The sequence below is a fragment of the Drosophila mauritiana genome, chromosome 2L, assembly GCF_004382145.1.
Source record: "Drosophila mauritiana strain mau12 chromosome 2L, ASM438214v1, whole genome shotgun sequence".
NCBI lineage: Eukaryota > Metazoa > Arthropoda > Insecta > Diptera > Drosophilidae > Drosophila > Drosophila mauritiana.
Window position 1 is genome coordinate 19,621,222 of NC_046667.1, and position 12,679 is coordinate 19,633,900.

A 12,679-nucleotide genomic window follows, 5' to 3' on the forward strand; every position below is an offset into this window, starting at 1 on the left:
GCCTCGGCCCCAAATTCGTCATAGGAGGCGACTTTAACGCCAAGCACACTTGGTGGGGTTCCAGAGTATGCAATCCAAAAGGACGCGCGCTGTGCAGGCAGGTTCTCTCCCGCAACCTCAATTGCCACGGAACTGGAACGCCAACATACTGGCCCACTGACCCTGCAAGAATCCAGACCAGAGAGGTGGAAGACCTTCTCTCGGACCATAGTGTTATTGCCGTTTCGGTCTACGCCTCTGCAATGTTGAGATCCGCGGGTAAAAAGTTAATCTTCAAAACGTCCGACATCAGAAAATACCACCACTGGCTGAACAACACGACAGCTCTCAACAGAGCCACCAAGGAGCTGAAGGAAACTCTGGTCAGGCTAAGGAAGGAGGCCCTCGACAGCTTTGTTGGTAATCTCGCGCCGGGTGATCCCCACCACAACCTGTGGAATGTTACCAAGCGCATCAAGAGGCCACTGAAGAGGATCCCGCCCATCAGAAGACAAGACAACTCATGGTGCAGAACCGAGACCGAAAGAGCCAACGCATTCGCCGAGCACTTGGAGGAAGTCTTCACACCAGCCAATCGATGTTCCCCAAATGAAGTAGCCGAAACAGAAACAGGCTCCTGTCAGAACCTCTCTCTGACTCCGAGTCGATACCCCAGGCCACGGAAGAGGAGATCAGCAATTTAATAGCGGCAATGGGTAACCACAAGGCTCCAGGCGATGATGCCATCAATGCCATTGCTATAAAGCTCCTACCCCCTATTAGCAAGTCACTAATCACGACCATAATAAATAAGTGCTTGCAATTGGGGCACTTCCCTTCATCATGGAAACGCGCCGAAGTAGTTATGATCCAGAAGCCTGGTAAACATGAAGCCAATCTCGCCTCCTACCGCCCGATCAGCTTACTGCCAGTACTCTCCAAGATACTCGAAAGAGTATTTTTGTCCAGAGTATTGCCGGTGATGGAGGAGGCTGGTCTGATCCCTGATCACCAGTTTGGCTTTAGGCGCCGCCAAGGAACACCAGAGCAAGGCCACCGAGTAGCGCAATATATCCTGGACGCCTTTGAAAATAAGAAATACTGCCTAGCAGTAATGCTTGACATTAAGCAAGCCTTTGATCGTGTTTGGCACCCCGGACTCCTCCTGAAGCTCAAAAACGGCCTGCACCAGCCATATTTCAAGTTCTTGAAGTCGTTCTTGGAGGGCAGAAGGTTCGCCGTCAGGTGTGGAGAAGCGCGCTCAGGCGTCAAAGAAGCCCGTGCAGGAGTTCCCCAAGGAAGCGTTCTCGGTCCGCTCCTCTACAATGCGTATACGGCCGACCTGCCGGTGATACCAATCCAGTACATTATGGCAGCCACTTACGCCGATGATACTGCGTTCCTAACAACAGCAGATACCCCAGCAGAGGCCTCCCAGACTATGCAGGACCAACTAGATCTACTGAACACGTGGCACAAGAGATGGAATATATCGGTAAACAGCGACGAGTCAACCGCCACCACCTTCGTAACTCGGCGCGGCACTTGACCTCCAGTCAGTCTCAACGGGTCCCCAATCCCAGAGGTAGCCAATCCAAATTATCTTGGCTTCACACTGGACAGGAGACTTACATGGAGACCACACCTGCTAAAGAAGCGGAGAACCGAGTCCGTGAATTCTACTGGCTGATGGGCAGACGATCTAAGCTACCGACTTCCACTAAGCTCCTTATCTACAAAGCGATCATAAGGCCAATCTGGACGTATGGCATTAAACTGTGGGGCACTGCATCGAAATGTAACATCAAGATTATCCAGACATTCGAAAACAAAACGCTCCGCACCGCCACCAACACTCACCCTTTCCACGATAATGCCACTATCCACGAGGTCCTCAGCTTCCCCTGGGTGAAGGATGAGATCAAGAAAAGCAGCAGGCAGTACATGCAGAGGCTTCAAGACCACCCAAACAACCTGGCACAAAACCTGCTGGACTCCAGTCAACGCACCAGGAGGCTGCATCGATCCCACCATTTGGACCTCCCTGGCGATTAGACACGCACATTAAAATTAAAATTATATACATACATGATGATATACATCATACATAAAATATCTACAGTTATTGTAAAGTTTTCGCAACAAATTATGTAATCCATTAATTGTCTAACGTTAAGTTTAGTCCTCAAATTTAATGATTGTCCGCGAGGGACAGTTTTAAATAAATACACAAAAAAAAAACATATATATATATATACATATGATATCAAAGAACCTATGATTTTCTGGTGAAGTGTGTCTCGGAAGTAAACATAATATCAATTTTATTCGTTTTTATAAAGATGGATATTTCATTTACATGGCTGGAAAGCCCATTGGTATTCCATATTCCTAGGTTAAGATTTACTTGCATATTTTGTTTTCAAGTAACATTATCATGTTAATTAAATTATTAGTAAGTTCAGACTGTTTTTCCAATAGTTTCCAATATATTTCCTGCAGCAATTTGGGCATAAGATTGATTATCGTTACTTTGTTGGGAATATGTTGGCTTGTTAGGCGGAGCAAACGAATGCTGGATTCCTAAATCATTTTTACTCTGTTTTCTATTGCTAGCAGGGGGCTTAGCAGAATCAGTTGCGCTGTCTTCATTTACCATTTCGAGATTGTTGTAATTTATGTTTGTATCCTTTTTAAATAAAAAGTCAAGTTTTGTGTTTTTAAGTTTTATGTTTTATAGTTTAATATTCTTTTAATTTGCATCACCAGCACCACGACTTGCTCGCAGAAGAAAACATACGAGAAAAAAATAAAGAAAAAGTGTGGCCACACATGTCAAATATAAGATAGTGTTGTTAAACGTTATTTTTGTAGTTTTGAATGTTGGAATACCCTCATCGGTCGTCACCGTTGAGCCTCCACTGAAGTTCAACGATGTATCGCAGTGCTTCAGACCAGTGTATCGCAGTGCTTCAGACCCATTCCTACTGCTTCCTCGAATTTTGCTGCGTTAAGTGTGGTGGCCTTTACGACTCCAGAGCTTGCGAAAAAAAGGACGACGAAAAAGCATGCTGCTTGCATTGCCAAGCCGACCCTGCGTCGTTCAGAGAATGCGTGTTAACATACCCCCTCTCACGGTCTACCCAGTACTGCAAAGAGAGACAACACCGACCCAACAGACCGGCGACACTGCCGCTGGGTGTTGGTTGTTGTGCACAAAATAAAAGAGAATGTTAAAGAGCTAGATCAGTGGAATATTTGACTTCGTTCTGACCAGAACTCTCTGCGCAGGGAGTGAATGTGGACATCGGTCGCCTCCAAGACAACGGGATCTTCTGCACAAGTGGTTTATAAAAAATAAATGTAAGTTGCGTGATTAACGACCGAATATGTGTACAACAATCGCTGTTAAGGCACCGGGATCGTTTTCACTTATCAATTTACATGAACACAAATTTATTTAACAAATAAATACATAAATACAGAACTCGCTGCGCAAGAGGTGAATGTGGACATCAGTCGCCTCCAAGGCAACGGGATCTCATGCACAGTGGGTTATAAAAATAAATGTGAGTTGTGTGATTAACGACCGAATATGTATACAACAATCGCTGATAAGGCACCGGGATCGTTTTCACTTATCAATTTACATGAACGCAAAATTAAAAAAAAAAAAATAGTAATAAATATAAAATTAAAATATTTGCACAGTGATACGGTTTCCTTCGGCAAAATCAAGTAATCATGTTTGTGATTGTGTTGCGCCGCTTGTATAACCCTTGCGACGTCGACGCAAAACCAGACATGTTGCAAGCCGCAACAATCTCTGCATTGAGCTCCCAAACATCATCAACAGCATGAGCTTCAGAGATGCACTAAATGGAACACAAAAGTCCCAATAAAAAATTCTCAACCAACAACCCAAATTCCCAACCAACCCCACCTGAAGCCCCACAACTCAGCCATATAGAGGCTATGTTCACCCGATTTGAAGACATGATTCAAAGAATGATCGAGATGACGCATCTTGTTGCTTCCATTCTGAACAGCACGTCCTGCAAATAAGCCTCAACTTAGTGTTTTGGAACGCAAACGGCTTGCAGAGAAGCAGAAGTTGAGCACCTCATCAAACTGACAACATCGACGTAGTTTTGGTTTCTGAATCCCATTTTTGCCCCAGATCCCACTTCAACATCTGCGGATACGATCTGATCCCAGATAACCATCCATCTGGCAGAGCACGCGGAGAGTGACATCCAATTCACCGATCTACCCGTGATTCAGGATTGGGCACAGTGTGGTGTGGGGGACATCACGGTTGGAGCGGTTTACTTCCCCCCAGGTACGCGATACCAGAGACACACCTGCATGAATTCTTCGAGTCCCTTGGACCTCGCTTCATAGCAGCCGGAGACTTTAACGCAAAGCATTCGTGGCGGGGGTCCCGCACAAACCACCCCAATGGTAAAACGCTCAACAAATACCTGCCGCGCAAAAATATGGACTGCCACTTAACTGGAGAGCCCACACACTGGCCCTCTGACCCTTCAAAGCCGCCGGATCATCTGGACATTGCCATCTCCAAAGTCATAGGTCGCGCCAGACAGCAGTAATCTTTCATTCCAGCCGTGGCAAAGTTCAAAGTTGATGATATTGTAGAGGGGCAGTGGGGTCTACCAAAATTTATGAAAGTATTTAACCGTTATATTTGTATGTACCTATGACTGGTTTTCAGTGGAACCTACACATGGTCCACTCTTTTATATCATACTCCAATCCTGCCTCGGCGTCCAGAAGGAAAGGAAGAACCCTTTTTTCTGGAATAACAAAGGCGACAATGAAAGAACAAAAACACCAAACCATTCCAACAATGTGGAAAGTTCATAAGAAACGCATTATAGTATTAGAAAACATTTGATCAATTCATTGCTAACTTTTTGTAAATGTACAAACGAAATTTACCGCTAGTTACCGTAGAAAGAAAATCTGAAATTAATGCCGAGGTTGTCCTTGAGGGATGTAGAATTCTTCACATACATTGATGGAAAATATTTCTGAAAGGAACTTTTAATCACTATTGAATGACTAATTACTTTGCCTTGGTTTTCTCTGAAATCCTCACCAAATATCAACGTTTACACTTACAATGAGGTCGCTCGGTTGTCTTCTATTAAGAGTATAGTGGTCGTTTGCCAGCCGATTCGACATACCAGACAAGTTGCTGCTGCTGTATCTGGGCCAAAAACGATTTCACATGATTTCACTAATTTTTCAATAGACGACAGGGAATTCGACGATGTCGTCCTGGACACCGTCAACTGACCAGGAAGTGCGGAATGTGCCTTCCCCGAAGATACTCCTACCGTCGCCGCCTTCCCGACCGGCAGGCTTTCCTCATCCGATCGCTGTCGGCTGATCGTGCCGAAATCCAAGAAGAATTGGAAAAACTGGGGCATAAGGTCAGAGACCTCCACAATCCTATTGGGAGGAAAACCGAAGAACCACTTGGGATCTTCTTCGCTAACCTCGAACCTGCTAGCAACAACAAGGAGGTATTCCAGATCAGGAGACTGTGCAGGTCGGTCGTCACCATCGAGCCTCCGCTCAAATTCAATGACGTGCCGCAATGCTTCAGATGTCAAGGCTTTGGACACACCCAGCGCTACTGCTTTCTCGAAAACCGCTGTGTAAAAGGTGGTGGCCATCACGACACACGAACATGCACGAAGAAGGAGAACGAGAAGGCATGCTGCCTTCACTGCCAAGCCGACCACCCTGCCTCGTTTAGAGGGTGCCCTGCTTATAAAAAGGCGAAGGCACAGCAAGCCCCCAAACCCAGACCGGCCATCTCTATCAGCAAGCCCTGCACCACCAAGCTCCCAAGTATCTCCAATATGAGCTACAAAGATGCGCTCATGTCTACCCAAGTGCCACAGCAAACCAATCCCAACCTAACCCATCAAACCCCACCTGAAGCTCCGCAACCCAGCAACATGGAACAAATGTTTGCTCGCTTTGAAGGCATGGTCAAAATGATGATGGAGAAAATGTTCTCGCAAATGACGCAGCTTGTTGCTTCCATCCTCAACGCAAAAGTATGCAAATAAGCCTAAAAATAGTTCTTTGGAATGCTAACGGCCTGCAGAGGAGCAGAGCCGAGGTGGAACAACTCCTAAAAACAGATGCCATCGATGTACTACTGGTATCAGAAACCCACTTTTGTCCCAGATCCCATTCTAGCATTAGCGGCTTCGATGTTATCCCTGCCAACTCCTCTGGAGAGCCTACCCACTGGCCTACAAACCCTGCCTTGCTGCCCGACCTCCTGGACTTTGCCATCTCCAAAGGCATAGGGCAAGCCAGACTAACTTGCTCCAACTATAACAAGCTGCTATTCGACCACAGCGCAATAAAAATGCTTCTCAACATCCCCGTCCTCAAAAAAGAGTTGCCCAGAAGACTCACCGTGAAGCACACTGACGCCTCCAAGTTCACACTCTGGATGCTGTCCTCCCTGCACCCGGATCCGCCACTCTCCACTCCAAGCAACATCGATGCGGCGATCAAGACTCTCACCGAGGAGATGCACAATGCTGCTGAGTTTGCCTCCGCAGCCTAGGAGAAGTGGACACGGAAGAGCTCTCGTATGCTATCAGCCGCTACGATGAGCTGGTGTTGGCGTTAATGCTCCGGTGTGGAGAACTGGAGACGCGGCTCGCTATGCCGCCACCGCCGCCGCCGTCGTCGAATCCGTTAAAGAATACGGCCGCCAATGCTCCCCAGATGCCACAGGTTGCACCCATCGCTGCCCCGCGGACCACCAAGGTTCGCGAGACGTGGTCAGCGGTGGTGAAGTGCGACGACCCTGCGCTATCGGGGAAAGCTATAGCGGAAAAGGTGCGAACGATGGTTGCACCCTCCCTCGGAGTCAGAGTACATGAGGTACGTGAGCTCCGTCGAGGTGGTGGTGCGATCATTCGTACTCCTTCAGTTGGAGAGCTGCAGAAGGTGGTAGCATCAAAGAGGTTCGCTGAAGTTGGGCTAAATGTGGCACGGAATGCGGCCGAGAAGCCGAAGGTCGTCGTCTATGACGTCGACACAGCTATCGGCCCTGAGGAATTCATGCAGGAGCTCCATGGAAATAACTTCGACAGCGAAATGACTATGTCCCAATTTAAGAAGTCCGTGCACCTGGTGACCAAGGCTTGGTCGGTAACTGATGGCGCCACAGTAAATGTGACGCTAGAGGTAGACGACCGCGCGATGGCGAAGCTTGATGTAGGTCGTGTCTACATCAAGTGGTTCTCATTCCGATGCCGAGCACAGGTCCGCCTGCCACAGATGCGTGGGTTTCGACCACAAGGTCAGCGAATGCCGGCAGAAGGACAATGTCTGCCGCCAGTGCGGGCAACAAGGCCACACCGCGGCAAAGTGCCAAAACCCGGTGGACTGCCGGAACTGCCGTCACAGAGGGCAACCCTCGGGGCATTACATGCTCTCGAACGTGTGCCCGATATACGGGGCGTTGCTGGCGAGGGTGCAAGCTAGAAATTAATGTTTAGCTTCATCCAAGCGAACTGTGGCCGAGGCAGAGCTGCGACCATCGAGCTCGGAGTCCGACTCAGGAGATCGGAGTCTATGTTCGCGCTGGTGCAGGAGCCGTATCTCGGCGGGGACGGAATGGATGTGCTGTCTGAAGGAATGAGAATTTTCACCGATCGGCGAGGGAAGGCAGCCATCCTAGTAGATCAACAGGAAGCCATCTGTATGCCAGTGGAGACCCTCACCACGGATTATGGCGTATGTCTGGTCGTTAAAGGGAGCTTTGGCTCAATCTTCCTTTGCGCCGCATACTGCCAGTTCGATGCACCTCTGGAACCGTACCTCCGGTACATGGATGCGGTCCTGCTGCAGGCCAGCAGAACCCCCGCAATCCTGGGCCTCGACGCGAATGCAGTGTCCCCCATGTGGCTTAGCAAACTCTCTCGTCATGCCGAGGGGCAAGCTAACTACAGACGGGGTGAGCTGCTGTCAGAGTGGATGCTGGAGGCAAGAGTCGCCGCCCTAAACCAGTCAACAGAGGTGTACACGTTCGATAATCACAGAGCTACTAGCGATATCGACGTGACAATCGTCAATGAGGCAGCATCTATGTGGGCCACATATGAGTGGAGAGTGGACGAGTGGGAATTGAGTGACCACAACATCATTACTGTTGTGGCCGAACCAACTACCGCGCGCGCAGTTGAGAGCATAGCTCCTGTGCCGTCCTGGAACTTCTCCAATGCACGTTGGCGATTGTTCAAGGAGGAAATGGTGAGTAGAGCAGCCGAACTTCCGGAGAACTTCTCAGAGTCGCCGTTGGACCAGCAAGTTTCGACCCTGCGCAGTATAGTACATAATGTATGCGATATTGCGCTGGGAAGAAAGTCGATTCGATCGCCCAACAGGAGAGCACGTTGGTGGACTGCCGACCTCTGCGCTGCAAGGCACGAAGTCCGGAGACTTCGTCGCCTACTCCAAGATGGAAGGCGTCGTGATGACGGTGCCGCTATAGAGCGTGTAGTGGTCGAGCTGAGGCGGGCCTCAGCCAACTACAAGAAGCTCATTGGGAGGGCGAAAATGGATGACTGGAAACGCTTCGTGGGAGATCATGCCGACGACCCATTGGGGCGCGTCTACAAGATTTGCCGAGGCCGCAGAAAGTGCACGGAGATTGGGTGCCTCCGCGTGAATGGCGAGCTCATCACTGATTGGGGTGACTGTGCACGAGTGCTCCTCCGCAATTTCTTCCCAGTTGCGGAGTCCGAAGCACCGACTGCCATCGCGGAGGAAGTCCCACCGGCCCTCGAAGAATTCTAGGTTGATGTGGGCATGTGTTGCCCGCATGTGTTGCCCGGTTGAAGAGCAGGCGCTCTCCCGGCTTGGACGGCATCAATGGCACTATCTGCAAGGCAGTCTGGCGCGCCATACCCGAGCACCTAGCATCGTTGTTTTCCCGATGCATCCGATTAGGATACTTTCCCGCCGAGTGGAAGTGCCCACGAGTTGTCTCGCTGCTCAAAGGGCCAGATAAGGACAAGTGTGAGCCCTCCTCATATAGAGGAATATGCTTGCTGCCAGTCTTTGGTAAGGTGCTCGAGGCCATCATGGTGAATCGTGTGAGAGAAGTTCTTCCGGAAGGCTGCAGATGGCAGTTTGGATTTCGCCAAGGACGATGTGTGGAGGATGCTTGGAGACACGTGAAGAGCAGTGTTTGTGCCAGCCCGGCGCAATACGTGCTCGGCACATTCGTGGACTTCAAAGGAGCATTCGACAACGTCGAATGGAGTGCTGCACTCCGACGACTAGCCGACTTGGGATGCCGGGAGATGGGCTTGTGGCAGAGCTTTTTCTCCGGCCGAAGAGCAGTGATCCGAAGCAGTTCCGGTACTGTGGAAGTACCGGTAACTAGAGGCTGCCCGCAGGGGTCAATCAGTGGCCCATTTATCTGGGACATACTGATGGATGTACTGCTTCAGCGTCTCCAGCCGTATTGCCAGCTGAGTGCATACGCGGATGACTTGCTGCTTCTCGTCGAGGGAAATTCCCGAGCTAGGCTAGAGGAAAAAGGAGCACAGCTGATGTCCATCGTAGAAGCGTGGGGAGCGGAAGTTGGCGTTGCCGTCTCGACCAGCAAGACGGTAATAATGCTGCTGAAAGGTGCCTTGAGACGTGCGCCTACGGTGAGGTTTGCTGGAGCGAACCTTCCGTATGTGCGTAGCTGTCGGTACCTTGGCATCACGGTCAGTGAAGGAATGAAATTCCTCACGCACATAGCTTCGCTTCGCCAGCGGATGACCGGAGTCGTTGGAGCATTGGCGCGTGTGCTTCGAGCCGACTGGGGCTTCAGTCCTCGAGCCAGGCGGACCATATATGACGGACTCATGGCACCTTGTGTGCTGTTTGGTGCCCCGGTATGGTATGACACCGCCGAACAAGTAGCCGCCCGGAGACGACTAGCCTCCTGCCAGAGGCTAATCCTGCTTGGATGCCTTTCGGTATGCCGAACAGTGTCCACAGTGGCACTGCAGGTACTTGGTGGAGCTCCCCCGCTTGACTTGGCTGCTAAGTTTTTAGCGGTCAAATACAAGCTGAAGCGTGGATACCCGCTGGAGGAGAACGACTGGCTATATGACGAGGACACTACGTGTCTAAGCTGGAAGCAGAGGAAGACTCGCCTAGAAGAGTGCTTACTGCAGAGTTGGCAGAACAGATGGGATGATGACAGCGAACCAGGACGGGTGACGCATAAATTCATCCCATATGTCACTCTCGCCTATCGGGATCCAAGATTTGGATTCTCGATGAGGACGTCTTACCTGCTGACAGGTCACGGGTCGTTTAACGCATTTTTGCAAGGGAGAGCCCTCAGCGATACCACTGCTTGCGCTTGTGGAGATCCATATGAGGACTGGATGCACATATTGTGCGCTTGCCCCCTATATGCAGATTTGCGGAACCTCGATGGACTTGGAGTGCAGCGCCTTGGCGAAAACTGGACCTTCGATAGAATCCTGGAAGATCAACAGAGGACTCAACGGCTGGCAGTGTTTGCGGACGAAGTGTTCCGTAGGAGGAGGGGTGTTTAGCCCAACAACTTCGCCGTGTGGTTAGCGGGCGAGAATACTTCCACAGTCCGCTATTGCTTGTCGTAAGAGGCGACTAATATAGCCATAGGTCCCTCTAACCCTGCTTGTCTGAGCAAAAGGAGGAGGCCCACCGAGCCTCTCTTTCGGTACCACGGGTTGTGCAGCTATCCAAGACTGCACATTGAGGTAGGCCCCCTGGTGGGAGTATCGTGGTGGCTGTGGTTGGTACCCATATCGCGGGTAGAGCCTTCGTGTTCGACGTTTGAGTTACGGTGCTGGTTGCGCAAAACTCGGGTGCTGTGACCCTGAGATCAGTAGAGATTTTAGGTAGATCTCGCTCCTCAGCAAGGGGGAGTGCTTGCCCGGCAAGCAAGTACTCGAATTGCTACCGGGGTGGTCGCTATGTACATAGCTATAGCTTCTAGTCCGGGACGCTTGTCTGGCGTATCCAGACACATACACCATGTTGATACATGCACCACTTGTGGGTGTTCAGGGTGTCGTGGTTGTAATCCCTTCAGTGTGGAACACGCCACGTAAAACAAGTTCGGAGAGATCTGAAAAGTCGTCGTGTCGTCGTCCTCCAACGACCCCGAGAACTCCTGGGAGAGACCTTCACCTCTGGTGTCCAGAAATTGCGGCCTTCGTAGCGAAAAAAAGGCGCCTCAGGAGAATCTGGTTCTCCTCGCGCAACCCAAGGGACAAGGCAGCACTCAATAGAGCCACCAAGGCACTCAAGGATAAGCTGTGTACCCTACGGCAAGACTCCTTCGACAGATTCCTTGAGGAGCTGGAACCTGGTGACCCACAACACAATCTGTGGCATGTCACGCGTCATATCAGGAGGCCGGCAAAGAAGGCGTCGCCGGTGCGCAAAGCGGACGGTTCTTGGTGCCGCTCTGAAGCCGATAGAGCTGAAGCGTTTGCAGATCACCTCCAGATTGCATTTACCCCATTTGACAGATGCATTGGTGAAGAGTGTGCTGCCACCGCCAGGTTTCTAGAGAGTCCATGTCCTCCTAGCCTGCCAATAGAGCCCGTCACCCCAGAAGAGGTTGCGCAGGAGATCGCCTCCCTTAAGGCTAGCAAATCCCCAGGATTGGATAGCATCGATGCCACATCTCTTAAAATGCTGCCACCTCCCTGTTCCCTGTTGCTGGCCAACATATACAACAGATGCTTCTCACTAGGGTACTTCCCGAGATCGTGGAAACGTGCAGAAGTCATTATCATCCTTAAACCTGGAAAACCTGAAGGCAATCTTGCCGCATATAGACCGATTAGTCTGCTGGCAATCCTCTCCAAAATACTAGAAAGAGTATTTCTGCTCAGAGTGTTGCCAGTACTGGACGAGGCTGGACTGATCCCTGATCACCAGTTTGGCTTCAGGCGATCCCACGGAGCACCCGAGCAATGCCACCGGCTCGTAGCACGCATCCTCGATGCATTCGAGAACAAAAGCTACTGTTCGGCCGTCTTCCTGGATGTCAAGCAGGCGTTCGACAGAGTGTGGCATCCTGGACTCCTCTACAAACTCAAGTCCCACCTTCCCAGTTCACACTATGCCCTACTCAAATCGTATACTGAAGGAAGAGAGTTCCAAGTGCGATGAGGTTCCTCAACCAGCACGCCAAAGCCCATACGAGCCGGAGTACCTCAAGGTAGCGTCCTTGGTCTCATCTTCTACACCCTGTTTACAGCAGACCTCCCTATCATACCCTCCCGTTACCTCACAGCAGCCACCTATGCAGATGACACGGCGTTCCTTGCCACTGCAACAAACCCTCAACAGAGGCAACTGGATGCATTGGATCCATGGCTGAAACGCTGAAACATCGTGATCAACGCTGAAAAATCCTCACACACAACCTTCTCTCTGCGCAGAGGAGAATGCCCCCCGGTCACACCATCCCTACCACCAGCACCCCCAATTACTTAAGGCTAACCCTGGACAGAAGGCTGACTTGGGGCCCTCACATCAACAGGAAGGGTATCCAGGCCAACATACGCCTTAAGCGACTTCACTGGCTCATCGGAAAAAAGTCCAAACTGCGAGAGAAACTAGAGAT

The 12,679-nt window shown here is 50.4% G+C and overlaps 1 protein-coding gene across 1 annotated transcript; it reads left to right on the forward strand.

The window, feature by feature from the left end:
- The first annotated feature begins 12,035 nt into the window (after positions 1-12,035).
- Positions 12,036-12,454, forward strand: LOC117150470. The gene is made up of 2 exons (XM_033317366.1): positions 12,036-12,271; positions 12,347-12,454. Exons 1-2 carry the CDS (start codon positions 12,053-12,055, stop codon positions 12,431-12,433), a joined length of 306 nt encoding a protein of 101 aa, XP_033173257.1. The 5' UTR covers positions 12,036-12,052; the 3' UTR covers positions 12,434-12,454.
- The last annotated feature ends 225 nt before the right edge of the window (positions 12,455-12,679 follow it).